Source organism: Vipera berus, assembly GCF_964194415.1.
Source record: "Vipera berus genome assembly, chromosome: 7".
Lineage (NCBI taxonomy): Eukaryota > Metazoa > Chordata > Lepidosauria > Squamata > Viperidae > Vipera > Vipera berus.
The window spans coordinates 47558149-47584261 of record NC_138209.1 but is presented as its reverse complement, the minus strand read 5'-3'; the positions used below and the strand labels follow the sequence as shown (position 1 = coordinate 47584261).

Genomic DNA, 26113 nt, shown 5'->3' with positions numbered 1-26113 from the left:
GAAGTTGGGCAGGGGCAGTCTGCTAAGACCGTCTGCGTAACCCATTTCCTTGCCTGGTTTGTGTTCAATTTTAAAGGAGTATGCTGCTAGGAATGTGGTGCAGCGAAGCATTCTGGGGGATAAAATTTGTGGGGTCAATTTGTCCCAGGTGAAGAGCCCTAGCAGGGGTTTATGGTCAGTAAAAATTGTGAAGTGGCGACCGTATAAGTAATCGTGAAATTTCTTCACGCTCGCCACTAATGCTAGGGCCTCCTTGTCAATTTGCGCGTAATTGCGCTCGGCTTTGGACAAGGTCCTGGAGTAGTATGCGATGGGGGATTGAGTTCCATCGCTGTGGAGGTGGCTGAGGACGGCGCCTATGCCATAGGGAGAGGCATCGCAAGTGACACAGAGGGGCATTTTTTCTTTGTAGTGGGTGACAGTTGATTTGCTTGAAAGGAGTTGTTTTAATTTGTTAAAACTGTCGTCGTGGGCTTGGGTCCAGAGCCACTGGGCTCCTTTGTCTAATAGCCTATGGAGCGGCTCTGCTATGGAAGCTTTGTGGGGGAGGAAGGCATGATAAAAGTTTATGAGACCCAAAAAGGCTTGTAGTTCTGCCTTATTTTGGGGGGGGGGTGCTGCCCTGATGGCTCTGACTTTAGAATCCGTGAGGTGGATTCCGTTGGCGTCAATTTTGTAACCCAGAAATTCAGTGGAAGGGACTCCTATGGAGCACTTTTCTTCCTTTAATTTGAGGCCGGCGGTGCAGAATCTTTGAAGCACCTCTCGCAGCCTGTCAACTAGTATTTCCTCGGATTCCCCCGCGATGAGCACAGTCATCGAAGTAAGGGCAGACCCCAGGGATTCCCTTAAGGGTTCGCTCCATGGTTTCCTGGAATATTCCAGGTGTTACTGCGATCCCGAATTGCAGGCGGTTCACCCTGAACGCTCCGCGGTGGGTGACTATGGTTTGGGCATTGGCCGTTTGCTCTGAGACTGGCAGCTGCAAGAATGCATGGGCTAAGTCTAATTTGGCAAATATAGTGCCTGCCTGAATAGAGGAAAGCACGTCCCTGACAGCTGGGACTGGGTATGCGTGGGGGTTCAAAGCACGATTCAGGGTTGCTTTATAGTCCGCGCAGAGGCGGACCTCCCCGTTAGGCTTGACAGGGGTGACTATGGGGGTTTCCCAAGTGCCCCCTTCCGTGGGTTCTATGACTCCCAGTCCAATTAGCCTGTCGAGCTCTGCTTCTATCTTAGATTTGAGAGCGAAAGGGACTCTTCTTGCCTTAATCCTGATGGGCAGGACCTCTGGGTTTAGTTTTAGGTCAATGGGGGGGGCATTGAATTTCCCCAGCGACCCGTCAAAAACGTCTGCGTATTGTTGGCAGACGGCTTGTAATTGGTGAGGCTGAGAGTGGTTCACGCCCGTAATTTTTATCCCTAGGGGTTCGAACCAGTCAAGGCCAATGAGGCTGGCTCGGTTACCTGTTGCGATCTGGGCTGTTAGTTCTCCCTGGAATTGCTGATAATTAATAGAGAGCCTAGTTTCCCCTTTTAATTTGATAGGGGCGCCCTGGAAATCGGCTAGAAGAATTTTTGAGGGGGTAATAGGGAACCGGCGTCTGCACTGACGCGCGATTCTTTGTAGAGTGTCCCAGGATAGAATGGAGACTGAGGACCCAGAGTCCACCTCCATCTCGCAGGGGATTCCTTGAATCCGGACCTGAATTTTAATTTTGGGGCGGATAAAGCTGGTGGTTAAGGGCCCCTGGTCCGTGCTAGTGGTCATGACAGATGACCATAGGGACTTCCCTGGCAATTTGGGGGAGGGCATATTACCTTCCGGGGCCGCCTCTAGGTCATGAAGGGTCTCGCGGCTGGTGCTGCGGCAGGAGGAGCGAATGTGGCCGGTTTTGCCACAGCCATGGCACTTGGCATTGCGAAATTTGCATGATGCCCTGGCATGGTTGCCACCGCAGCTGGCGCACTTGGAGCGGTTGGTGGTCTCCCTTGAGCCTCCGGCCGTTCGATCTGGTCTTTTGTCACCCTCACGGCGAGCCTGGGGGTTGGCCGTTCCTGGGTCGGCATTTCTAGGGCAGTCGTGGTGGACTGACCCTGTGAAGGGATTTCCCGCTGGCAGCGCGTCTTCCCGATGGCTATCTTCGTACGCCATTATTTCAATTGTTAATTCGGCCAGGTCCATCGTCGGCTTAGTAACGAGTTTCTTCTGAAGCTTCAGGTTTCTCAGACCGACGATGACCTGGTCCCTTATGCGGTCCTTGAGGTCCGGGAATCGGCAGCGTCGGGCCGCTTGTCGGACCGTCGCTATGAACGCTTTGGCCGGCTCGCCTGGTCGTTGGTACTGGTGGGCGAAGTTCAGGCGCCAGTACAACTCGGACCGTCTCGGCGAGAAGTGTCGATTGAGGCGGTCGACTAGCTCAGCGTATGGCACAGTAGCCACCGGAGCAGGGTCGCAGAGCCCTACGGCGACATCATAGACCGCCGGGCCGCTGAGGCAGAGGAGCGCCGCGGCTTTGGGGCGATCCTCGACAATGTTGTTGACGAGGAGGTACCCCTCCACTTGCCCGAGATGTGATTCCCAGCCCTCGGGCTGGGAGACATCGAATTCTCGGACATGCCCAAGATTGGCCATACTGTCAGGTCCGCGGGTCTGCTTAGGGCGGTGTGCGTGGAGGGCTCTCCCGACCAGCAAGTGACTTCAGCGGTGTCGGCTGGTGGGACGGCTTCCCTCCTTCACTTGTGGCTTCTGCTAGTGACTTAAGCTAACAAGCAGACCCGGATCCCACCCTCGTCGCCAGGTGTGAGGGGGGGGAATGCCGCGGCAGCCTTTTGACGGCTGTCAACGGCTGCCGGGGATTCCTTATAATTGTGAGGGGAGTGTGTGTGTGTGTTGAATATATAACAGTAACAGTCATTGGGGGTTTTCGAGGGTGGTGGTAGCCATCTGGATCCTGGTTTTGGTGCAGCTTCAGGTGGGGGGGCTTTTTATAGCGGGCGAGCTGGACATCTAATTTCACCGCTGCCTGGTATTCATGCAGCTGGTCGGGTACAGCTCGGTAGATACATGCCTGAGAAAGGTGGTCGTCTAACCCTTCTCTAAAAAGATGAAGATGGCTCAGGCCATCTCTCTATCCAACAGCTGCCACCCTTGCTGTTGTCCTCCTACCAGCTCCTGATCTCCAGGCTTCTGCACCACCCCAGCTGTTACAAGGCTTCTATTAGCTGGGGCAAGCTCAGAGGTTGTTGGCCTTTCACTTGTGGGGGCTTCCCAACCTTCCTTTGCTGCAGAGGCCCCAGACTGGGGTCCTCTATCTCTATGGGTCTGGAGGGCTTGGCAGAGGACTCCTAGGTCTGGCAGGCAGTCTGATCTGCAGACAGGATTTTCTACTCACCTGAGTATTCAATCTCAGCTGGCCTGGCTACTCTGAGGCACCTGGAGTCTCCACTGGGCTTAATCCACTCTGACGACCAGACCAATTCTCCTGGTTGTTTGGGTTTAGCTCCCAGCTGTGAGGATTGCTGAAACTCTTTCCCTGCCGGCTTCTTCACTGGCCGTTCCCCACTGGGGTGGCTTCTGGTGCCGGAGAGCTGGCTTCAGGCAATTTTACTCCATTATGGGATCTTCCCCAACTCTTTGCCAGACTGCCTCCCAAACTTGGAGACAGCGACGGGAGGTCGGGACTCCCTAATTAGTCTAAAAAGTAGTGTGGATTCCAGCTTGATGTCAAGTTTCCGACGTATGGGCTTTTCAAGTGACTCTGAGGCATTGTTTACCTTAAAAGTCCTTTATTAGCCTAATACACTGGCAAATGCTTGCTTGAAGGAAGCTGGAATCTGAAATCTCCTCCCCTTGCACAGTATATTAAAACACAATTCTCCATCTTTCTAATTTTGTCATTAATCATATTCTCCAATTAATTAGTTTCCCTTCCGTTAGAAAACCCGCCAAGGTCTTATCTTCTCTAGTTAGAGATGGCCTTGAAAGGTGCAATCCTACTCGTCCTCCCTCCCAACCTTAAACTAAATCTCTTAAAGCAATACACAAGTTTAACATATGAAATGGCTACTTCTTCATCTCTTGTCAAGCAATAACATTCGATGTTAGCAGTGTTGACATCAGCCATATTAAAAGTATAACCAGATTTAAGCAAACTTATAAACTACCACACACATCAAGACAAACTTAGATATATTCTAGGAAAAGTGTTATTTTCCTAGAGAAAAATTAATTAAAAATAATAGATGACATAATTTAAACAGAAATTAGCAATGTTCAATATAATGTACAAATATTTAGGTTAGCGCTGGGAAACAATTGGAAGGGAAGCATTACTAAAAAAAATATTTTAAGATGTTTTGGTTTATAGCTGATATTCTTTATGCTTTGTGTAACTTTTGTATGCTTTGGCTTTCTAAAATATCTGTCAAAATCTCAAAAGGGGAAAAAAGAACAAGAACAAATGAATAGCCTATTAATCTAAGTACTAGAACAGGGATAGGCAACCTTGGCTCTTTTATGACTCGTGGACTTCAACTCCCAGAATACCTGAGCCAGCATGGCTCAGCTTGGAAACCTCTCCCTCAGCATGGATGGCTCAGGAATGCTGGGAGTTGAAGTCCATGAGTCATAAAAGAGCCAAGGTTGCCTATCCCTGTACTAGAACTATCCAAGCTTACTTCATGAAAAGGAGAAACACCTTCAAAGCTAACCATAGAAAATGTCAGAATTCAAGCAATCTTTCCCTTGTGGGAAAGGCCAGGGAAGAATAAATATTTTTATTAAATGTAAAATAGAAACTTCCTGGAAAGACCCATTTTCCTATAATGTCCTTCCTCATAATTAGACAGGAGCAAAGAGGCAGACCTCATTTGAAGCTGTGAAACTTTTTTGTTTTCTTAAAAAAAAGTTGCCACAGAAGCTCACTTAACAAAAGATAAGGGGATCATCAATGATGAGCAAGAAAGTGGCATTTTCTATCTTCACCCTCATCTTTCATTTTCACTATCTTTTAGGGTGATGAGGAATCTTTGTTCCTCAAGGGGAGAAAACGCTAGCCTATAGGGATGTCCTGGAAAGTCTGTAGCAGTGTATCAAAAAAGATAATTTTTCCCTCCCAGTGATCAGGGAGCTCTTAAGCTTCCTCCTTCCATTATATATTCAAGATGGACAGTATTTAATATTTATTTGTTATGTATATGTAGGGATGTGGGTCTATATCTATGTTATATATAGTATGTTTAGGTGTGTGTCATGAATGTGTTTCACTTTGACAGTGGGCAACTAAATTTCATACTTAATGTGTGTCATTGTGCCCACAGTAAAAAAAAAGGACAATAAAGGTTATCTTATCTTAGCTTCTAATAACTCGCAAGTAATTTGCTGGGCTACTAACATAGTCAAAAGCTTTCTGAAGAAAATAGGAAAGTAGATCAGCTAAGAGTAGATGTTGAAAGACCCCTGTGATCCTTCTAGAGCAATTAGAAGGAACAATCCAATTTTGAACCACCTCATCTATTTTATATAAATTGTAGATTCCCTTCAATTTTCAAATACGAATGCCCATTTATTGTAATGATTGTCTTTCTTGTTTAAAAGAGCATGCCTTCAGAATGTACTTAAACTATTTCTTTTACATGTAGATAGATTTTAAACAGTGTAAGACTTTCCTTAATGATGAATTATTTATTAGTTTATGATTAATATGGTGCCATAAAATTCTTGAACATAATTGATTTGATGTGGTTGTGGGAATGTTTATTCCACAGGAAGAGGTTGAGAAAGTAAATAGATCCTTGTAATCAATCACTATTTTAATAAAATATCTTCCAAAATTGCATATTGTGGTTAAAAAGTATGTTAAATAAGAACCAATTCATAAAATCTTTGAATAGGGGTATGCATGAAATTAAAACTGTTAAATTTTGGGCTTCAAATCAAGTTCCAAGTGGAACATTGTATTTAAAATTTCTGGATTGGTTGCATTATGATGAATAAAGCTTCAAATAGATTAAGCATTCTGTGTACTCCCAAAATTAATTGAAAAATTTCAAATATGTTAACTACATGTAGATCTTGCATACTGACTGCCTTATTCAGTGACCGAAGTTACAGTGCTAAAACAATAACTTTACCACAAATGTCCACATTTATAACCTACAGAGTGTCCCTGAGTTACATGGTCACCATTACTGATTGTGTTTTCCTATGTCTGATTTTTTCTCCTTCCTTGCAGAATGGAGAGGGGAGAGATTAAGAGTAAGGAATTGCAAGAAAGTAAGCAGGCACACAGGGTGAATACATATCAGAAGGAATGTGGCAATATTTGCAACTCTGAGCATGCTATACAAATAGCCCAGTGTATTCCATGTTTGCCTGCTTACTCTCTTGTAATCCCTTACTCTTAATCTCTCCCTTCTGCAGGGCAGAGAGAGGGAAAAATTGTCAGATACAGGAAACAACTGCCTACAGAAATTGCTGGACTTTTTTCTTCCCTTCCCTTTCTTCCCTCACAGAATGGAGAGTTCTTAAGCAAGCAAAGGAGGAAACAACAAACAAGCAAGTAATTTCTGTAGGCAGTCTGTCCTGAGCTTGACCTATTTTTGTCTTTCCCCTTCCCCACACACACAGAGCTAAGAGCACACAAAGCTAAACATCAGCAGGAAACTAAAGTATGCACTCAAACTAACATTCTCTCCACTCAAGTCTTGCTATACTACCTTCTCCTGTGGGGGAGGATGAGGGAGGTTGTGGGGGGAGGGTGATGAGTGAAGAATGCCAGAAGAATTTATACTGTCAACAGGAGAGTATGTACTTTCAGCAAAGACACCCAGGCAAGAGTTATCCAGTTATCTAGTTGAAGGCCTATTTGGGGCAGCAGTTGCTGAAAGCATTTAGTAACAATGACAAAGGCATCATTTTATACTCATATCAATTAAGAAGATAGACAATATAACACCAGATGAGGAGTCCTCAGGTCATATTGACATGCTGCAGAGGAAGAACTGAAAATCCTTCAGAGTACCAATGGTTTTCATGTGACTAAATTAAAGCTTTTGGGACATCTATTCGCTTCTGTTGTAAACAAGAAAAGAAAACCGTATGCTGCAAAGACATAATTACAGTTACAACATTGGATAAAGAAGCATAGATATGGAAGAGCTCAGACAGTGAAAGATGAAGTAATTTGATTACAAAGTGATGTCTCTGTGCAAGCTCCAAGTTAAGCTAAAGTGGAAGAACAAAGCCAACCATTTTTCACTATATTTTCTTCCAATCTTCATTTTCAAGGAGAACATCAAATGCCCAGCCACATTGATTGGGAACCAGAGGAATTGTAGAATGAATCCTAAGAAGTTGTTAAGGGTAAATATAAAAAGAGATCGCCAAAGATAAAGAAACAAAAGAAGGTAATGTGGATCTTAGGACAAACCATGGAAATTGTCAAGAAAAGAAGCCAAAGCCAAAAAGGACAACATTCTCTAGAAGGAACTTAACAAAGAATTTTGGAGAGCTTTCAAGAGAGACAAGAAGTAATACTACAGCAACATCAGTAAAGATGTTGAAATGGAAGCAGACATGGGAAAACAAGGAAACCCTCTGAACTCGAGATCCCAAGCTTGAATTGGTATCATAGGGATGCCAATGGATAGAGAATAACTGATTCAAAGATTAAAGATGGAAAGATTGTAGTTAAATTCTGTACAATACATAAGTTGAAATCCAAGATATCTTAAGAACTTTTAGTACTGTATTAAAAAATAAAGTTGAACAACCCTTTGATCATTATCAAATCAGAAGGCTGCAGAAACTGATGAACTAGCTACAGATATATGGCAAGTAAGAAAAGAAGGATCAGTGAAGATTGTAACCAAATTATGCCAGAAAATCTGGAGAATTCACACCTTGGCAATTAGATTGGAAGAAGTTAGTCTAGATACTAATGTCAAAGGAAGGAGTAAAAATATTTTTAATTTCATATGCACAAATATTAATTTTAATTTCATAGCAAAATTATTCTTGGGGTTTTCCAAAACAGATTAGAGTTCTACATAGGAAAAAAATGATTTAGAAAAGCCTAAGAAAAGGAAATACTATTGCTGATGCATGTTGGATAACAGAGAAAACCAAAGAATGTCAAAAAGATGTCAATATATGCTTTACTGATTGTAGAAAAGCCTTCGATTGTTGCGTCAGTCATGTAAATCTGTCAAATGTTTTTAGGAAAATGGGAATCCTGGAATACATCATTGTCCTTCATGAAAGGACACAATCAAGGAAGAAGCGGTCTAGATGGAACTTGGTTAAAAAAAACTGGCTTCAAATTGTCAAGGAGGGAAGGCTGTATTTTCTGAGACTAGTTTTACAACGAAGGAAGAAATAACAATCTGCTAATGGTAGCTGATGGACTCTGATAGCTAAAAATGCAAATCAGGGCTTTTTTTCTCATAGAACGCTCAGAATGGAGTTCCGGCACCTTTTTTGGATGGAACCTTGTAGGGTAGGCAAGGCGGGTTGTATGACATGCGTGAGTTCCGGCACCTTTTTCTTTTACAAAAAAAGCACTGATGCAAATAATCTACAAACCCTAATTATGAAAGATAAGGAGGTTATAATTAGACTACAATCTATATACTACACTAAAATTCTCATTTTCTGTGTTTATAACCTTCAGTTGGGCAAAAGGTGGAACAATTTTTGAAGCAAGGTACCTCATATGGGCTAATTTATAGAATGAGTTGAAAATCCTGGACCTATGATCCTATGGAATATTTAGGAAGCCTGTAAGATATAGAAGATATAAAGTCTTGACAGACTTAATTTTGGAAAATATTTGTAGCTCAGAGTTGAAATCAGCACTAGCACGGATGATATTACCTATTTGGGTAATGAAATGTCTGCAAGAAAACAAACAAGCTCAGAGAACACCAAGGACCCCTACTTAATTTTCCCTCTCTCAAGTCTCATACATAGCATTTTCTTCTTTCAAAAATTCAAAATAGATTTTTCCTTCCTTGTTCTTTCACTTTCCTATAGCCTTTCTCAACAAGTTTACTTCAGCTTGTTTCCTGATGATTTAATAGAATTGTCAGGGAAGTTACTTAATGAATAAAGAAGTTGACACTTTTAAGAAATCAAATTTTTATTTAGAGGAAAAGTTTTTGCTGCTATTCAGTAGGATATTTTTGATGATCATTATAAAATATTAGGTGTGGAAAGATTATAAATGTTTTACTATAACAGAAGTATAACAGACAGCTCTCATGGAAGCACTTCACATACTTACATTGAATGTGCCTTTCATTATGGTAGTAAAGGCTAATAATTTAACTTATGTATTATTGAGTAGAGCTTTCAGAAATAATTGAGTTCACCATAATTTATTTCTAAGTTTGTATATACTGACTTGCAGTTATGAGGCTGTGAGTACATTTGTTTCTCCTATGGAATATTGTGATAAATGCACCTATCAGTGTTTAACAAATAATAATAGCACATTCAGTAAACTTGATATGAACTCATGTATAAATTGCATTTTTCCAATCTATAGAAAAGTTTGCTGTAATCAGATTCTTTTTAACGTGCATTTCATTTGCAATTTCTTGTTTTCATTTCATGTTCCAGATAGAATAATAGTCCAAGTGGGTATAAAATCATTCAGTACCTCTTATAACATTATATTATATCATTCTGGAATTTTTGTTGCATTTGTTGCTTCCATCTTATTATGGAATATTAAAGAATTGCATTATCTGTATCATTCGTGAAATGTAACACACCATGCAAATTTTATTACAAAACAGGGAATTTTAGCCAACTCTAATGTTTGAATGTTACATTCATTTGACCTTGCTGTATTTGACTCCATAAATCTTTGTAACAGATTTCATTACTTTTTGTCATTAACATGTGAAAATGCTATTTATCATGCATATTTTCAATATACCTAGCCTTTTCACCATTATCTTTGTAGCTTGACATGCACTTACAAGTTTGTTTGACTTTTCTAAAATTATTAGTGGACTAATTTATTATATCTTTTAAAGAAATATATTTCAAGTAGATACGAAATTTTGAAAACCTACTGGCATTTACAGGTTGATTAGTCCACTTATTTTCCTTCTGTGCTAAATTATCAAGCTTTGTAATTAGCTGGATCATGTAGAAAGGGATATAATGTGGGTGCTTTGCTGTACTCGTTGTAGCCTGTGTGTATAGTTTGCTGCATTTAAAACAAAAGTAGAGAAAAGCTGAAAAAATAATAGATGTTATCTTCATGTCTTTGGTTATGTCTTAATAAATGTTTGTTTATCTGCAGTTCTTTTACAATGTGTTTGTGTTATATTTTAGGCCTGGGATAGCATTGTGTTATAATCAGATAGAGGCCATGCAAGAGATATATTTAATTGCTGCATTTTCATTTTAAAAAAAAAATACATAGCATTTTCTATAAATATTTCAAATACCCAAATTAAATATTGAAATTCTGTTACATGCTTCTTTAGCTACAAACCTGCCCATCTATTTGGATCAATGGAAAAGATCTTTTGAAAATGCCCGCAGTGCAAGACACTCAATTACTATGTGGGAAAGTACTTTCTCTTTTATAGTTCCCAGGCTATAGTTGTCAGGAATGAGCTCTAAGGAGGTGATAAAAACAAAATGCTTTTACCAAGGTTTTAATTATTAATTTTAATGACTGATTTTAATTTTAAGTCTTTTTTATGTTTTGTATTTTTCATTATAGTAAACTATCTTGTGTATTGATATAAGTAGGTAGGCATATATTCAGCAATAAATAAACATTTTAAACAATTTTCAACATTTAAATAGCAATAACTGTGTACATTTGTGTGCACATATGCATGTGTATATATAGCCCATTAATATCCTTCTGGACTGAATTGTAACTTTAGCATTAAAGATTTGATGAAATAATTATATAAATGGAAAAATAGTATATGGGAAAATAAAAAAAATAGGCAGCATGCAGAGTGAAAGTTGTTAAATCAACCCAACTCCAGAACAGAAAATACTTTAAGGGCAAACTTTTCCAAGTATTGCATTGGGAACAGAATGATAGAGGAGAGAAAATATCTCCTCTTTCCTTCTAGGAAAAAAATTGAAACAAAACTGAAAGTAAAATGAATTCAAATTCATTTGACAATGAAAGTGGTTGCCTTAATATTGGTAATAATAATAATAATAATAACAATAATAATAATGATGATGATGATGATGATGATGATGATGATGATGATGATGATGATGATGATGATGTTGGAAGGGACCTTGGAGGTCATTTAGTCCAACCCCCTGCTCAGGCAGGAAACCCTATACCATTTCAGACAAATGTTTGTCTAGTCTCTTCTTAAAAACTTCCAGTGTTGGAGCATTCACCACTTCTGGAGGCAGGGTGTTCCACTGGTTAGTTGTTCTAACTGTCAGGAAGTTTCTCCATAGTTCTAGGTTGCTTCTCTCCTTGACTAGTTTCCATCCATTGCTTCTTGTCCTGCCTTCAGGTGCTTTGGAGAATAGCTTGACTCCCTCTTCTTTGTGGCAGCCCCTGAGATATTGGAACACTGCTATCATGTCACCCCTCATCCTTCTTTTCATTACCCAGAAAGAGCTTAGGAATTGATGGGTGACTGAGCTGAAGATCTGGTCACTGCCTGTAATAGGTGTCTGCTCTTTCTGCGTGCCAATCCCTGCATGTGTGTTGGCTTACTGAGCTTCAGGAGATGAAGTACCAGCAGTTACTTCTGCTGGAGATTGTTGGAGGAAGATGTGGAGCAAGTCTGAACAAACATAAGTAAAGTTCTGTATTAGGCACTATGTCGTAGCAATAATGGCAGTGAGACATCAGTTTTTTTCTGCTTTAATGATCTACTAATTGCCATTCAGTAATCTTGTATGGGCTTTCTGCAGGAGATGCAGAAGAAGACTGTTCTGCAGAGGTTCTTTTCATTTCAGGCAGTTCCAGTCTGGAACACAGGAGAGGTTGAGTTATTGGGCACTTTAGTGTGGGTTCCTTATTTCCTTAACATCTACATGAAACTGCTGAGCAATACATGTAGCAGAAATTCATGGAAGCTGAGAAGGACTAAATAAGATGGAACCGATTTAGACTGAATCCCAGCGAAATGTTAGTACAAAAACCTTAGGTGCCACGGATATTCTTTCTATCATTTTTTTAGGCTTCCACTTTTCATGAATATGTGTATGTATATAATCTAGAAGTTATTTTGAATGCACAACTTTTTATGGAACAATTTTTGCCCTGTCAGAATGTAAGATGCGGGTAGTCCTGAGGCTTTCCCTGTTCTAGTCTTTTTTTATTGCCTCTCTCAATTCAAGTAGCTGTAATTGTGTTTTAGCAACTTCAAGAAACTGGTCAGGTGGAACATTTCACACAAACAAACAAAACATTGTAGAATTGTTCCATTAGCCTTGTTAATGTTCACTGATGGTTTTCAATGTTTATTAAAAGAATTTGAATAGAGAGTCACGATTTCAGTTTTTGTTTCACAATAACAGATACTTCAGTCCTGCCGAACAGTAAGGAGACTAGTTAAAACATTTTAAGTAATGAATAATATTTAGACACACACCCCCAATGGAAATCAATGTTTATAATTGAAATCACTATAGTAAAACAGTGTAACTGCTAATTGGCCTTGTGGATTTTGCATATCTTCATAAACTAAAGAAACTACAAAGTATGAGCAAAAGTAGAAATAGGAATTTCATGTGAAATCCCTGAAGGACATAGTTGTGCCATCAAGCCTGGAAATCCCATGGATACAGAGAGCCTACAAGATGGTTGTATTGTCCACAAGCTGTAGTTGGCATTTTCCACATTTTTGTTTTTGGTTAACCTTAATCATTGATATAATCATTTTATTTGTATGAATGTATCATTGTTTTTTAATTTATGAGCTGCTCAGAATCACATTAGTGAAATGCACTGCTATCCAAATAAATAAATGCTTTGGAAAAAAGAACAGGATAATTCTAGCAATGTTCAGGAAATGATATTTGGTCAGGTGAGTTTCACTGGAAATAAGGAAGAATAAATGTTGAGATGTATAAAACAAAATAAAATCAAAATCTGAGCTAAAGGCCTTTATATATAACATAAATAATACAAATGAAAGCCATTAAAAATCTTATATTAATAACAGTAGTTACAGCATCCTGTAGTATATTTATTTTATTTATTTATTTATTTTTGGGACTTATATGCCTCCCTATCTCCCGAAGGACTCAGGGCGGCTAACAACAATAAAAACAACAATACAAAAGTTAAAAGAAATTAAATAAACAGCCCCAATAAATAAGTTAAACTAAACAATTTAAAATTAAAAAAACATTTTAAAAAACCCTGTCGTCAGTCCAGGTCAGCCTGATGAAAAAGGCCGCAGCGAAAGGACCAGAAATCTGGGGCCATCCGGAGCTCAAGGGGGAGTTGGTTCCACAGGGCTGGCGCTCCCACAGAGAAGGCCCTCCCCCTGGGGATCGCCAGCTGACATTGTCTAGCCGACGGCACCCTGAGGAGGCCTTCTCTGTGTGAGCACACTGGGCATGGGAAGTCGTTCCTGGCAGCAGACAGTCCTGCAAATATCCCGGGCCTAGGCCATGTAGGGCTTTAAAGGTAAGTACCAGCACATTAAATCTCACCCGGAAGACAACCGGTAACCAATGCAGCTCACGCAGGAGGGGTGTAATATGGGAGTATCAGGATGCTCCCATAACTACCCGCATGGCCACATTCTGCACCAGCTGGAGCCTACGGGTGGTCTTCAAGGGCAGCCCCATGTAGTCAGCATTGCAGTAATCTATACGGGAGGTAACGAGTGCGTGAGTGACCATACGTAGGGCATCTCGGTCCAGATAGGGGTGCAACGGGTGCACCAGGCGAACCTGGGCAAATGCCCCCCTGGCCACGACTCCAATATGATCTTCAAAACTTGAGTCGTGAGTCCAGGAGGACGCCTAAATTGCATGCCCTATCAACGGGAGGTAACACCTCTCCTCCCATAACCAAAGATGGAACCTCTTGGACAAGTCGAGATGCCGGTACGTAAAGTCACTCAGTCTTGGCCGGGTTTAGCTGGAGCCTGTTCTTCCCCATCCAAATCCATACCGCTTCCAGGCAACAGGACATCACATCTAGGGCATCGCTGGGTTGGTTCGGGGTGGAGATGAAAAGCTGGGTATCATCAGCATATTGATGATACCTCACCCCGAAACCACGGATGATCTCACCCAGAGGCTTCATATAGATGTTGAACAGGAGGGGCAAGAGTACCGACCCCTGAGGCACCCCACAACTAAGGGGCCTAGGGGTTGACCTCTGCCCTCCTGCCAACACCGTCTGCGAACAGCCCGAGAGGTAGGAGGAGAACCACCGTAAAACGGTGCCTCCTACTCCCAACTCCTCAAGACGTTGCAGCAAGATACCATGGTTGATTTGTATCAAAAGCCGCTGAGAGGTCTAATAGGACCAGGACAGAGGAATAACCCCTGTCTCGGGCCCGCCAGAGATCATCCACCAGCGCGACCAATGCCGTCTCCGTGCTGCACCCGGGCCTGAAACCCGATTGGTATGGGTCCAGATACTCAGTTTCCTCCAGGACTAAAGGGAGCTGCCATGCCACCACGCTCTCAACAACCTTCGCAAGGAAGCGAAGGTTGGAGACAGGACGAAATTTATTTAAAATAGCTGGATCCAAGGCAGGTTTCTTGAGGAGGGGCCTTACGACCGCCTCTTTCAAGGCGGCAGGGAAGCACCCCTCACTCAAGGAAGCATTAATAACTGCCAGGAGCCAGCCTCGTGTAACCTCCCGACACGGGTCCAAACAAACACATGGCAGCAGTTAATTTCCCCATGATCCTGTCCACTTCATCTGGAGTCACAGGATCAAACTCTTCCCAAATATTATCGGCCAAACCCATTGCTTCCCCCTCGTCAGATACTGCCCAGTCGGAGTCCAAGCCAGCCTGAATCTGAGCGATTTTATCCAGCAGATACTCACTAAACTCCTCGGCCTGTCCCTGCAAGGGGTCCTCTCCTGTCCCCTGATTTAAAAGGGAGCGGGTCACCCTAAACAGGGCGGCCGGGCAGTTATCTGCGGATGCAATGAGGGTGGCGAAGTGAGCACACTTCGCCACCTCCATTGCCACAAGATAAGATCTAGAAAAGGATCTTAACTGTGTTCGGTCAGACTCGGACCGATTGGATCTCCAAATGCTCTCTAGGCCCCATCCTCCGGCGCTTCATCTCCCGCAGGTCCACGGAAAACCAAGGGGCCAACCAGGACCTGCGCTGGGTCAGAGGCCGCAAAGGCACAACACAGTCGAGAGCCTCCGAAGCAGCCCGTTGCCAGGCCTCAACTAAGGTCTCGACCGGGCTGTGGGAAAGGGAGGAAGGAATCAATCCAAGTGCCGTCTGGAACCTATCTGGGTCCATCAGGCGCCTGGGGCAGAACCACCTGGTCGGTTCCGTTTCCCAGCAGCGGGGAGTGGCATGACGGAGGATCTACCATGTATATTATTATCTATGATGGTGATACAGAAGAGAATACCATGTGTGTTTTTTATTATTGAAAAGAAAAACTGTTTTAGCAATTCATGGAGGAACAACTTGAAAGAATACAAATATTTTCATTGACATTAGGAGGCAATGGATTGATGAACTTACTTTGTTCTGTGATGTTTCACTATAATGAAATCATGCAGGAATCATGGTATAAATAGTGGCAGTCCATTCTCACTATCACCTCTTCCAAATTATAGAAGTTGATCGAGAAGCATCTACAAAACAAGAATGTATATATGGTAATCTAGATAACAAAGCCAAAAATTGGGAGCCCAGAAATGGGCACTGCGGGAGCTCTTGTTAATCAACTAAAATGAAATCCTGAACTATTGACCAGTCGTTATCTTCATGTGCTACAGTAATGCGCTACTCTCCCAAGCTAAGATGTTATAATTTATCCATGGCAAAATAAAAAAAAAATTCTGTTTTCTGCAACTAAAAAAAACTTATTTTATAAGGAACATTAACAATACAATAGATAGGTGAAAATAAAGCACAATTCATAGATTGAACCTCTTGAAAAAACTTTTTAAATTGTTCACTACCAGTACAAAACACTTATTGATATGAAGAGGCATCATGCTGTTAAGGTGTTAGTCCATTAAAAGAAGCCCAAAATCTGTAGTTCAGTCATACTTTTATTAGGATCAATAAAATGACTTGAATATTTTGAGTTCTCTAGGACTTTTCTTCTGGCAAAGTGTCATGAGTGATGGAAGGAAAGTAACAGAAAAGTTCAGTCAGGCCAAATGTATCAATGACAAGTTCAGTTCAAATCCAAAGTAAAAAATGTAGGCTGTTTTCCATGTATTATCCATGGAAGTTCTCACTTTACTGTATAGGATTAAGCCTATTTTTAAAAGACAACAAAAACAGTTGCTGCCTTCGATGCTTTGTTTTCACGCCAAGGGAAAAAGTATATTTTTTCCCTTGTATAGTTTAGGAACTTAGTTCAGTGATTCCATTTTGTTTTGAGCCAGAAGCGAATTGATATATATTTGCATGGGGCTACATGTAAGGTTCATTGGCTGTTATTTACTCTTGTTTCCTGAATTTTTTTTTGTACACAAACATAAAGAATTAAAGTCATGTACATCTTCATTTAATTTAAAAGGTATGTTTCTTTTTATTCAACAATGTAGTATTTATTCCCAAATATAGGTGTTTACCCGTGGACCAAAGAAGCAAACTTCTTTATTCCTGGACATGCGAATAATGTGTTTACATCTATTTTAAATGCAAAACAGTAGCTACTTGAAGGATTTGTTTTTAAAAAACATTGTTGTCTGTATAATAAATCAGGAATGTAGATGCAGTTACAAAGGTATAATGAAATCGGAAAGGAGCTATATATGTTAAAATTAAAATAATTTTGGCCATCTAAAAATGGGTTGGGAAGATATAAAGTCACTAAACCACAGGTGGAAATTACTAAAATTCCCCCATTTCTGAAGGAAAGGGAATGTATTGATTTTTGCTATTTCTATTAAATAGAGAATTACGCAGTACTAGGGATATTATGCATTATTGTTTTAATTTTTGTATGCCCTTTTAAATAAGTTTATCTGATATCACTTATGTTTTCTAAACCAAAAACAGCTTATTAAAATATTCATTTATATTGTATTTAAAAATAGGAATGTTGGCTATAGAATAACATGTAAATGTATTCACTTTTCATTATAGATTTTTTTCTCCCAATATAACTTGTGAAATGATATATTTTCTTTACTAATAGCAATGCATCTATTTGGCCTCAACTGGCAGTTACAACAGACTGAAAATGACACGTTTGAAAATGGAAAAGTGAATTCTGATACTGTGCCAACACACACTGTATCATTACCTTCTGGTGAAAATGGTAAGAGAACATCTAATATGAATTTAGTGTTTTTTTTAATTCTGATATATCAAATTTCCTAATATTCTCTGTTATCAGAAATCTAAAACTATAGTTTTCTAAAGCTATCTAAATAATTTTGAGGTGGGCCTTCGCTCTCAACCCAACTCTTCCAGGGTTCTTGTGAGGAAAATAGGCAAGAGCATTATGTACATCATTTAAATTGTACAAAACAGAGGTGAGATATCAATCTAATACCAAAATAAAAAAAGAAAATACTTTCAACATTTTAAAAAGGAAAAAACAGAATTATTGAGTTTATCAGATATTAAATATAGGCATTTTATAGCAATATCACTTAGACTTATATACCACTTCATAGTGCTTTACAGCCCTCTCTAAGCAGTTTATAGAGTCAGCATATTGCCCCCAATAATCTGGGTCCTCATTTTACCAACCATGGAAAGATGGAAGGCTTAAGTCAACCTTGAGCCGGTCAGGATCAAACTGCAGCAGTTGACAGAGTTAGCCTGCAATACTGCATTCTAACCACTGTGCCACCACTGCTCATATTGTATAGTTGTAACTCAAATCCTGACATGATTAGATCAGCCTCTTATACACCCATATATGCTTAAATTGGAGACAGTGATAACAATATTCAGGCTGCATGTTTATCTTTTCCAGATACCAATTCTTCTGGATTATAGATCCATGCAATTTGGTTCTCTTGGGGTTTTCCCCCAGTTCTTTTTAAAGTGCTGTTTTTCTATAGGTGGTAGCAGTATTCAATATTCTTTTAACTATATACAACAAAGGATGTTGTGTTTTTGCCAAACCATGTACAATATATTATTCAGCTGGGATATGCATCTTCTTCCAGTGCTGCATTTTTCATGAATCTTTTCCTTGTGTTATGAATTGAAATAGTTGATACAGTATTTCTTATTGTACATTATCTGTCCTTTATGTCTTTTCATGCACAATACAAGTTGTCCTCAAATTATGACCACATTTGGGTTGGAACTACCTTCTCTAAGCAAGGCAATTGTTAAATGAGTTACACCTAATTTTAATACCTTTTTGCCACAGTTTAGGGGACTCACAAAGTTATTTAGTGAATCTGGCTTCCCATTGACTTTGCTTGTCAGAAGCTGTCTGGGAAGGTCACAAATGGCAATTAAATGACTCTGGGACGTTTCAGTTATCGTAAATACATGCTGATTGCCAAGTGCCCAAATTTTCATCAAATGAGTGGAAGGACACTGCAGCTGTCATCTGTTGACCAGCTACAAGACACTTTTTTCAATCACCATCATAACTTTGAACAGTGACTAAATGAATGATCATAAGTCAAGGACTACCTGTATGTCATTTTCTGGGTGTAGGGATAATAGAAGGCAGCTGGCATCTTTATTCAGAAGTAAATATTTTATAGAGATGGCTCCAAAGAAAAAAAAGCATTATACCAGGGCTTTTCAACCAGTGGTACACGTACCACCTGTGGTACATTGGCAGGTGGTACACAACCCTGCCTAGCCTAGATATGTGTAGCGGGGGAGGAAACAAGCTAAAACAGCACAATGCAGGCACTTGCTCCAGGATTGGCACTTCCTGCTCACCTGGAAGAGAAAGGAGGAGAAGGGGGGTGGAGACAGGAGAGGTTATAAAAGGAGGCAGTTTGGGCCTGAGAGAGAGAAAAACAAAACTCTGGATAAAGAAGAGAAAAGGCTTTTGTCAGAGAAGCGGTGAGGAGAAATGGGGGGGAGGAAGGATTTCTGGGAGAAGTATATGTAAGAGAGAGAGAGGAAAGGCTTTCTGGGAGAAGTATGTGTGTGTGTGAGAGAGGGGGGCTTTTATGACCAAAGGTAGAAAGAAAAAAGGAAAAAAGTGAGGGGGAGAAGGGAAAAAGAAAAGGCATTGACTTCTGACTTGCTCTGTTGCAATAGAAGGAAACATTGCTAAGCACTGGTGATACTCGAATATTGTCATGTCCTAAAAGTGGTACAATCTCTGAAAAGGTTGAAAAGCCCTGCATTACACCACAATTTGAATAGATCACAAGTGTTATATGTGAGATCCTGAACGTCTGCAGATAAGAAAAGGAAATTTGACGATTCCTAGATTTCTGTTGCTAGTTAGTATTAGTAATACTGACTTAAAAGGGAACTTTTTGTTTCAGTAAGGTATCCTGTGTTTCTAAGTCTATTCAAGTAAGTTATGCTGACATCTGTGAGTGAATTTACACCGTAACAATCTTTTAAGTCATTCTTTTTTCTCTTTGCCCTGTTTTCATGTCTGATCTTGACAAATAGCTATGTTCAGAAAATAATGGGAACACATGAGGGAATCAATAAATAGCTAGAGGTCAAAACATAGGGCACCACTTGACCAAAAGTAAACAGGAGTCAATGTGTTGTATGAATCAAAACTAGAGAACCAAAACTGAGATTCCAAATGCCAAGATAACTGAGAATCAGGAACAATACTTTACATTGTTACATCCTAGCAGTACAACCCAGTCCTTGGGATACATCAATAACCAATTACTTTCTCGATGCCTCTTCCATTCCAGCTTATTCTAGTTTAAGTAATTTCAGGAATATAAATTATTTTTTTTCTAAATTGCATCATAGATCTCAGCCTCTTATCTATCTGTACAAATATGTACTTGCTATCATATGTACTTGCTATCATATGTACTTGCTACCACCCCAGCGATGCCCTCGACGTGATGTCCCATTGCCTGGAGGCGGTCCGGGTCTGGATGGGGAGGAACAGGCTTCGACTCAACCCTGACAAGACTGAGTGGCTGTTCGTGCCGGCATCCCGGGAAATTCCGATTATCCCATCATTGGCCATGGGGGGTGAGCTATTACCCCCCGTAGATAGGGCTCGCAACTTGGGGGTCCTTCTAGATTCACAGCTCTCTTTGGAAGAGCATATTGGAGCTGTGACTAGGGGGGCCTTTGCCCAGGTTCGCCTGGTGCGCCAGTTGCGGCCCTATCTAGACCGGGATGCCTTGCGCACAGTCACTCATGCGCTCGTGACCTCTCGTCTAGACTACTGTAATGCTCTCTACATGGGGCTGCCCTTGAGGTCCACCCGGAGACTCCAGCTGGTGCAGAATGCAGCCGCGCGAGTTGTCTTGGGAGTTTCCCGATACTCCCATGTTACACCTCTGCTCCGCGAGCTGCATTGGCTACCGGTTGCTCTCCGGGTGAGGTTCAAGGTGTTAGTTATGACGTACAAAGCCCTTCATGGCATGGGTCCGGATTACCTACGGCAACACCTGCGACCGGCGTCAACGTCCCTCCGTCCAGTGCGCTCCCACAGAGAGGGCCTCCTCAGGGTGCCGCCGATCAAAGAATGCCGATTGGCGACCCCCAGGGGGAGAGCGTTCTCTGTGGGCGCACCAGACCTTTGGAACAGCTTACCGGTTGAGCTCCGGACGGCCCCCGACCTTCGCTCCTTCCGGCGCGATCTTAAAACATTCTTTTTCGAACAAGCTGGCCTGGTCTGACGGGGTGGGGTTGGGTTTTTTAAAATTAGTTTTTAACTTAATATGTATTGATTTTATGGGCATGATGTTTAATTGGTTTTTAATGGTTTTTTAATTTTTGTATCTGATTTTTATTGTGTATTGCCCTGTTCACCGCCCTGAGTCCTTCGGGAGAAGGGCGGTATAGAAATCAAATTATTAAATTAAATTAAATTAAATCATGGTTTCAGAGTCTTCCAAATATTTCTGGCTGAAATTCCCACAGTCTGCCCAACATCCTGTTAAGCTATTCTTAAATAAGATACCTAGCTTTCTCCAACTCAGTCCCATTCAACAAATAATGGAATCTTTTTATTTTCAGTTTTCCTTTGAAATAGCTTGCATATTGAACTGCTTCCTGTCTGTTCAGTATCTCTTAAATTCGAACTGCATTGTAGTCAAAGGATATTAAAAGAAGAGCTTTGGAATTTTAATTTGATCAACAGAGGTGGCAGAGTGGATAATAATGATTTTAAAAAAAATTGGGGTTTTATTTAAATTGGATTTTTTAATTTAAATTGGATTTTTTTTTATTTTTATCAAATTTATTTTAATAAAATGCTTTTGGAGTAAAAATCTATCTAAAGATAGTTTTCTATTTAAGATATATTAATAATTTAGTTTATTTAGCATGAAATGGAGCTTAGTTATGTAGAATGAGGCTGTATATTCTGCAATATTTACAGTTTTGGTAAATTCATTCAATGAATCCAAGCTCTGCAAGCTGAGATAAAATGCACTGTATTGATTCACACAATTTCACAGTAACCATGAGATAAATCTTAAAACAAAGTTTAGGAATATTCCTTTATCCCATTGTTTTGCAAATCTATGTACACTACAAACTATGATTGTTTGAAGAGAAATGCATCCGTACCAGACTAAGTGTTTTAAGTAAATAAAAGAATTTGAGTAGTTTTCCAACTATATGTGATTAGACTATTAACCTAAAATCGGTTCTGATATCGCTGTTTTACTGACCTGATAGCTTATTATTCTAAATAGGAAACCTTCATTTTGTTTGCACATAATAATATTAAAGATTCTAACTACCAGCAAGAATGAGTCCTTACATTTAAAGAGCATTTGTCATTTCAGATCCATCATGGCAGCACCTGTTAGCGAGCATCCACTCACCTGCTGCCCGCCATGTCCCTCACCTTGTTGTGTCATTGCTGCATCACCATCCGTCCCATTAAAGTGACTGGGACTGTTGGTGAGTCAACAGTGGGTCAGAGGAAGAGCCGTTGCGGGATAGAGATGACAGTTGCTCTTTAAACATTACGATTTAAATCAAGTTGATTTAAATCAAGCCTTTCAACTTGATTTAAATCAAATCTATCCGGTGTGATGGTAATACACCTTAAAATTTAAAAACATGATAATTTTCTTGGCAATCTTTTAAGTGACAACTTTGCCCACACACTCAATTGATTTTATACTTCTGTGGAGTATGACCTTGAAATTTTGGAAAAAAGCAAATCAGTATAATGATTTGAGATAGCCTCCAATAACTAGTGGAATATAATCATTTTCTGAATGTCTTGTGGATCTTTCCGGATAATCCAGCCAGTGTTTTTGTCGAAGCCATTTTCTTATAATGGGATAGCAAGGTAAGACAAGCTATTGATACAGTTGCACTGGAAGGTAGTAGCATATAAATTTAATAAATCATCATCACTTTCTTCATTATTGTGGAGACGAGAAGGCCTTCTGAAGACTGACAGGAAATCTAGCTGCTCAAGAGAGAGTTAGAACATAAGTGGTAGAAAACTTTTCATGAATGCAGTAGATGTCTAAAGGAGTCACGTGTTTTGATGTGTGGGAGCAATTACGTGATTATTGTAATTTATTTCTAAGGTATTTGAAGGATAAAATCATTTATTTACATGCTGTCAGAATGCCAAAAATTAATACTAGTTCAAATTAGATGTTCATTGTTTCCATCTAGTGCAGTTTTATCAGATCAGTTTCAGCAGCTTCATTCTATCATATGCCCTGATGTATCTGTCCTTCATAGCTTATTTAGTCTTGTCAGAAGGCCTTGACTAAATGAATCAATTGTATGGTAAATGAGTTTACATCAGGTGTATGCATCAGAATTTGGCATTAGTTTTTAGACACTGGTGACATTCCAGTTGGAAGAACAAAACAGAAGCTACTTTTCTGTTCCAATGCTAATTCAGTGGAAAAGTTTTCCTATGAACATCAGACTTTTTTTCTGTCTTTACCCTTGAAAAGTTGTTAGAAAGAGCTTTCAAAAGATTTTGTAGAATAATATGCCTTAAGTCAGACATGTCAAACTTGCAATGTCACGTGACGTCACGCAACGTATCGGAGCCTTTTCACCACTGCCAGCAATGGGGTGGGCGCGGCTTCCGGATGCCTTAAGTGGTTGGGATATTATTGTGGTTCTGTTCCTAGTCACTTGTATATATAGCTTTTCACTTCTTTCATTGATTATTTATATGGTATCATTTTCTCCATCATGGAGTGTATATGATCTTTTATATTCTCCTTGATTGATTGCAGTATTCCTCTACACCATCTTTTTTGTATTGAGATTGTATTCATTTGTATCTAGAAGTCTATTTATGGGAAAATATGTTGAGTGATATATTTCTGTTTCCTTCTGTTGTTCAACATCTATATGATGTCATTGGTAGACCATTAGGAACTTTGGAGTTAACAGTATGCCAAAAACATCCACATCAGTTACTCGGTATGTATAATTTGAAGTTATCAGAAAATGTTGGACAGAGTCTAAACCAGGGGTGTCAAACTCGCAACATCGCGTAACGTGCCGTGACGTATTGTGACTTTTTTTCCATTGCCGGCAATGGGGTGGGCGTGTTTTTGCCATGACACATCTGGCCTGTGGTCCAGCAGTTTGACACCCCCTGGTCTAAATTAATAATTTTCAAACTTGGCAACTTTAAGATGTGTGGACACAACTCTCAGAATTCTTCAATTAGCATGGGAGATGAAGCCCATATATCTTAAAGCTGACAAGTTTGAAAAACACTGGTCTAGACTGATATGTAGGTGCATTGGTTGCTGAATGAAGGTTAATAAATAAGACTGAATCCTTACAAGCCATTTTCTTGTAAAGAAATTAAGGAAATTATATGGTTTGGATGGGATTGCAGTTCTGAAGGAACAGGTACATAACATGGCAATCTTACCACTATCACAGATAAAGTCTATGTTATGAGTAGTGTGGGGGGCAGTTTTGATTAATTTGGAAGCTGCTTCTTTTTTGTTATAGGGATAACCAGGCCAGAGAGGGCTGTTGCAATGTAACATACCGTATATACTTGAGTATAAGCCGACTCGAGTATAAGCCGAGACCCCCAATTTCACCCCCCAAAACTGGAAAAAGTTATTGACTCGAGTATAAGCCGATCCGCCGTTCTGCAAGCCTGAATACACAGGAATACCCTGTGTGGCCGCGGCTCGTCGGCAGGTCTCCGTTCCTCCTGCCGACCTTTGGGGAGGTTTGGGCGCCTCCCCAAACCTCCCCAAACGTCGGCAGGTCTCCGTTCCTCCTGCCGACCTTTGGGGAGGTTTGGGCGCCTCCCCAAACCTCCCCAAACCTCGGCAGGTCTCCGTTCCTCCTGCCGACCTTTGGGGAGGTTTGGGCGCCTCCCCAAACCTCCCCAAACCTCGGCAAGTCTCCGTTCCTCCTGCCGACCTTTGGGGAGGTTTGGGCGCCTCCCCAAACCTCGGCAGGTCTCCGTTCCTCCGCGCAGACCTGCCGACCTTTGGGGAGGTTTGGGCGCCTCCCCAAACGTCCCCAAACCTCGGCAGGTCTCCGTTCCTGTTTGGGGAGGTTTGGGCGCCTCCCCAAACCTCCCCAAACCTCGGCAGGTCTCCGTTCCTCCGCGCAGACCTGCCGACGTTTGGGGAGGTTTGGGCGCCTCCCCAAACCTCCCCAAACCTCGGCAGGTCTCCGTTCCTGTTTGGGGAGGTTTGGGCGCCTCCCCAAACCTCCCCAAACCTCGGCAGGTCTCCGTTCCTCCGCGCAGACCTGCCGACCTTTGGGGAGGTTTGGGCGCCTCCCCAAACGTCCCCAAACCTCGGCAGGTCTCCGTTCCTGTTTGGGGAGGTTTGGGCGCCTCCCCAAACCTCCCCAAACCTCGGCAGGTCTCCGTTCCTCCGCGCAGACCTGCCGACCTTTGGGGAGGTTTGGGCGCCTCCCCAAACGTCCCCAAACCTCGGCAGGTCTCCGTTCCTGTTTGGGGAGGTTTGGGCGCCTCCCCAAACCTCCCCAAACCTCGGCAGGTCTCCGTTCCTCCGCGCAGACCTGCCGACCTTTGGGGAGGTTTGGGCGCCTCCCCAAACGTCCCCAAACCTCGGCAGGTCTCCGTTCCTGTTTGGGGAGGTTTGGGCGCCTCCCCAAACCTCCCCAAACCTCGGCAGGTCTCCGTTCCTCCGCGCAGACCTGCCGACCTTTGGGGAGGTTTGGGCGCCTCCCCAAACGTCCCCAAACCTCGGCAGGTCTCCGTTCCTGTTTGGGGAGGTTTGGGCGCCTCCCCAAACCTCCCCAAACCTCGGCAGGTCTCCGTTCCTCCGCGCAGACCTGCCGACCTTTGGGGAGGTTTGGGCGCCTCCCCAAACCTCCCCAAACCTCGGCAGGTCTCCGTTCCTGTTTGGGGAGGTTTGGGCGCCTCCCCAAACCTCCCCAAACCTCGGCAGGTCTCCGTTCCTCCGCGCAGACCTGCCGACCTTTGGGGAGGTTTGGGCGCCTCCCCAAACGTCCCCAAACCTCGGCAGGTCTCCGTTCCTGTTTGGGGAGGTTTGGGCGCCTCCCCAAACCTCCCCAAACCTCGGCAGGTCTCCGTTCCTCCGCGCAGACCTGCCGACCTTTGGGGAGGTTTGGGCGCCTCCCCAAACCTCCCCAAACCTCGGCAGGTCTCCGTTCCTGTTTGGGGAGGTTTGGGCGCCTCCCCAAACCTCCCCAAACCTCGGCAGGTCTCCGTTCCTCCGCGCAGACCTGCCGACCTTTGGGGAGGTTTGGGCGCCTCCCCAAACCTCCCCAAACCTCGGCAGGTCTCCGTTCCTGTTTGGGGAGGTTTGGGCGCCTCCCCAAACCTCCCCAAACCTCGGCAGGTCTCCGTTCCTCCGCGC

General features: G+C 41.9%; 1 protein-coding gene across 3 annotated transcripts in view; it reads left to right on the top strand.

The window, feature by feature from the left end:
• Positions 1–26113, top strand: part of TENM3 (teneurin transmembrane protein 3) — a 255087-nt gene that overhangs the window by 90137 nt on the left and 138837 nt on the right. For all 3 annotated transcript variants that reach the window (XM_081333123.1, XM_081333122.1, XM_081333121.1), the window contains exon 4: positions 17341–17463. In XM_081333123.1, the coding sequence (XP_081189249.1) occupies positions 17341–17463 (123 nt within the window). The remainder of the gene's footprint in view (positions 1–17340; positions 17464–26113) is intronic.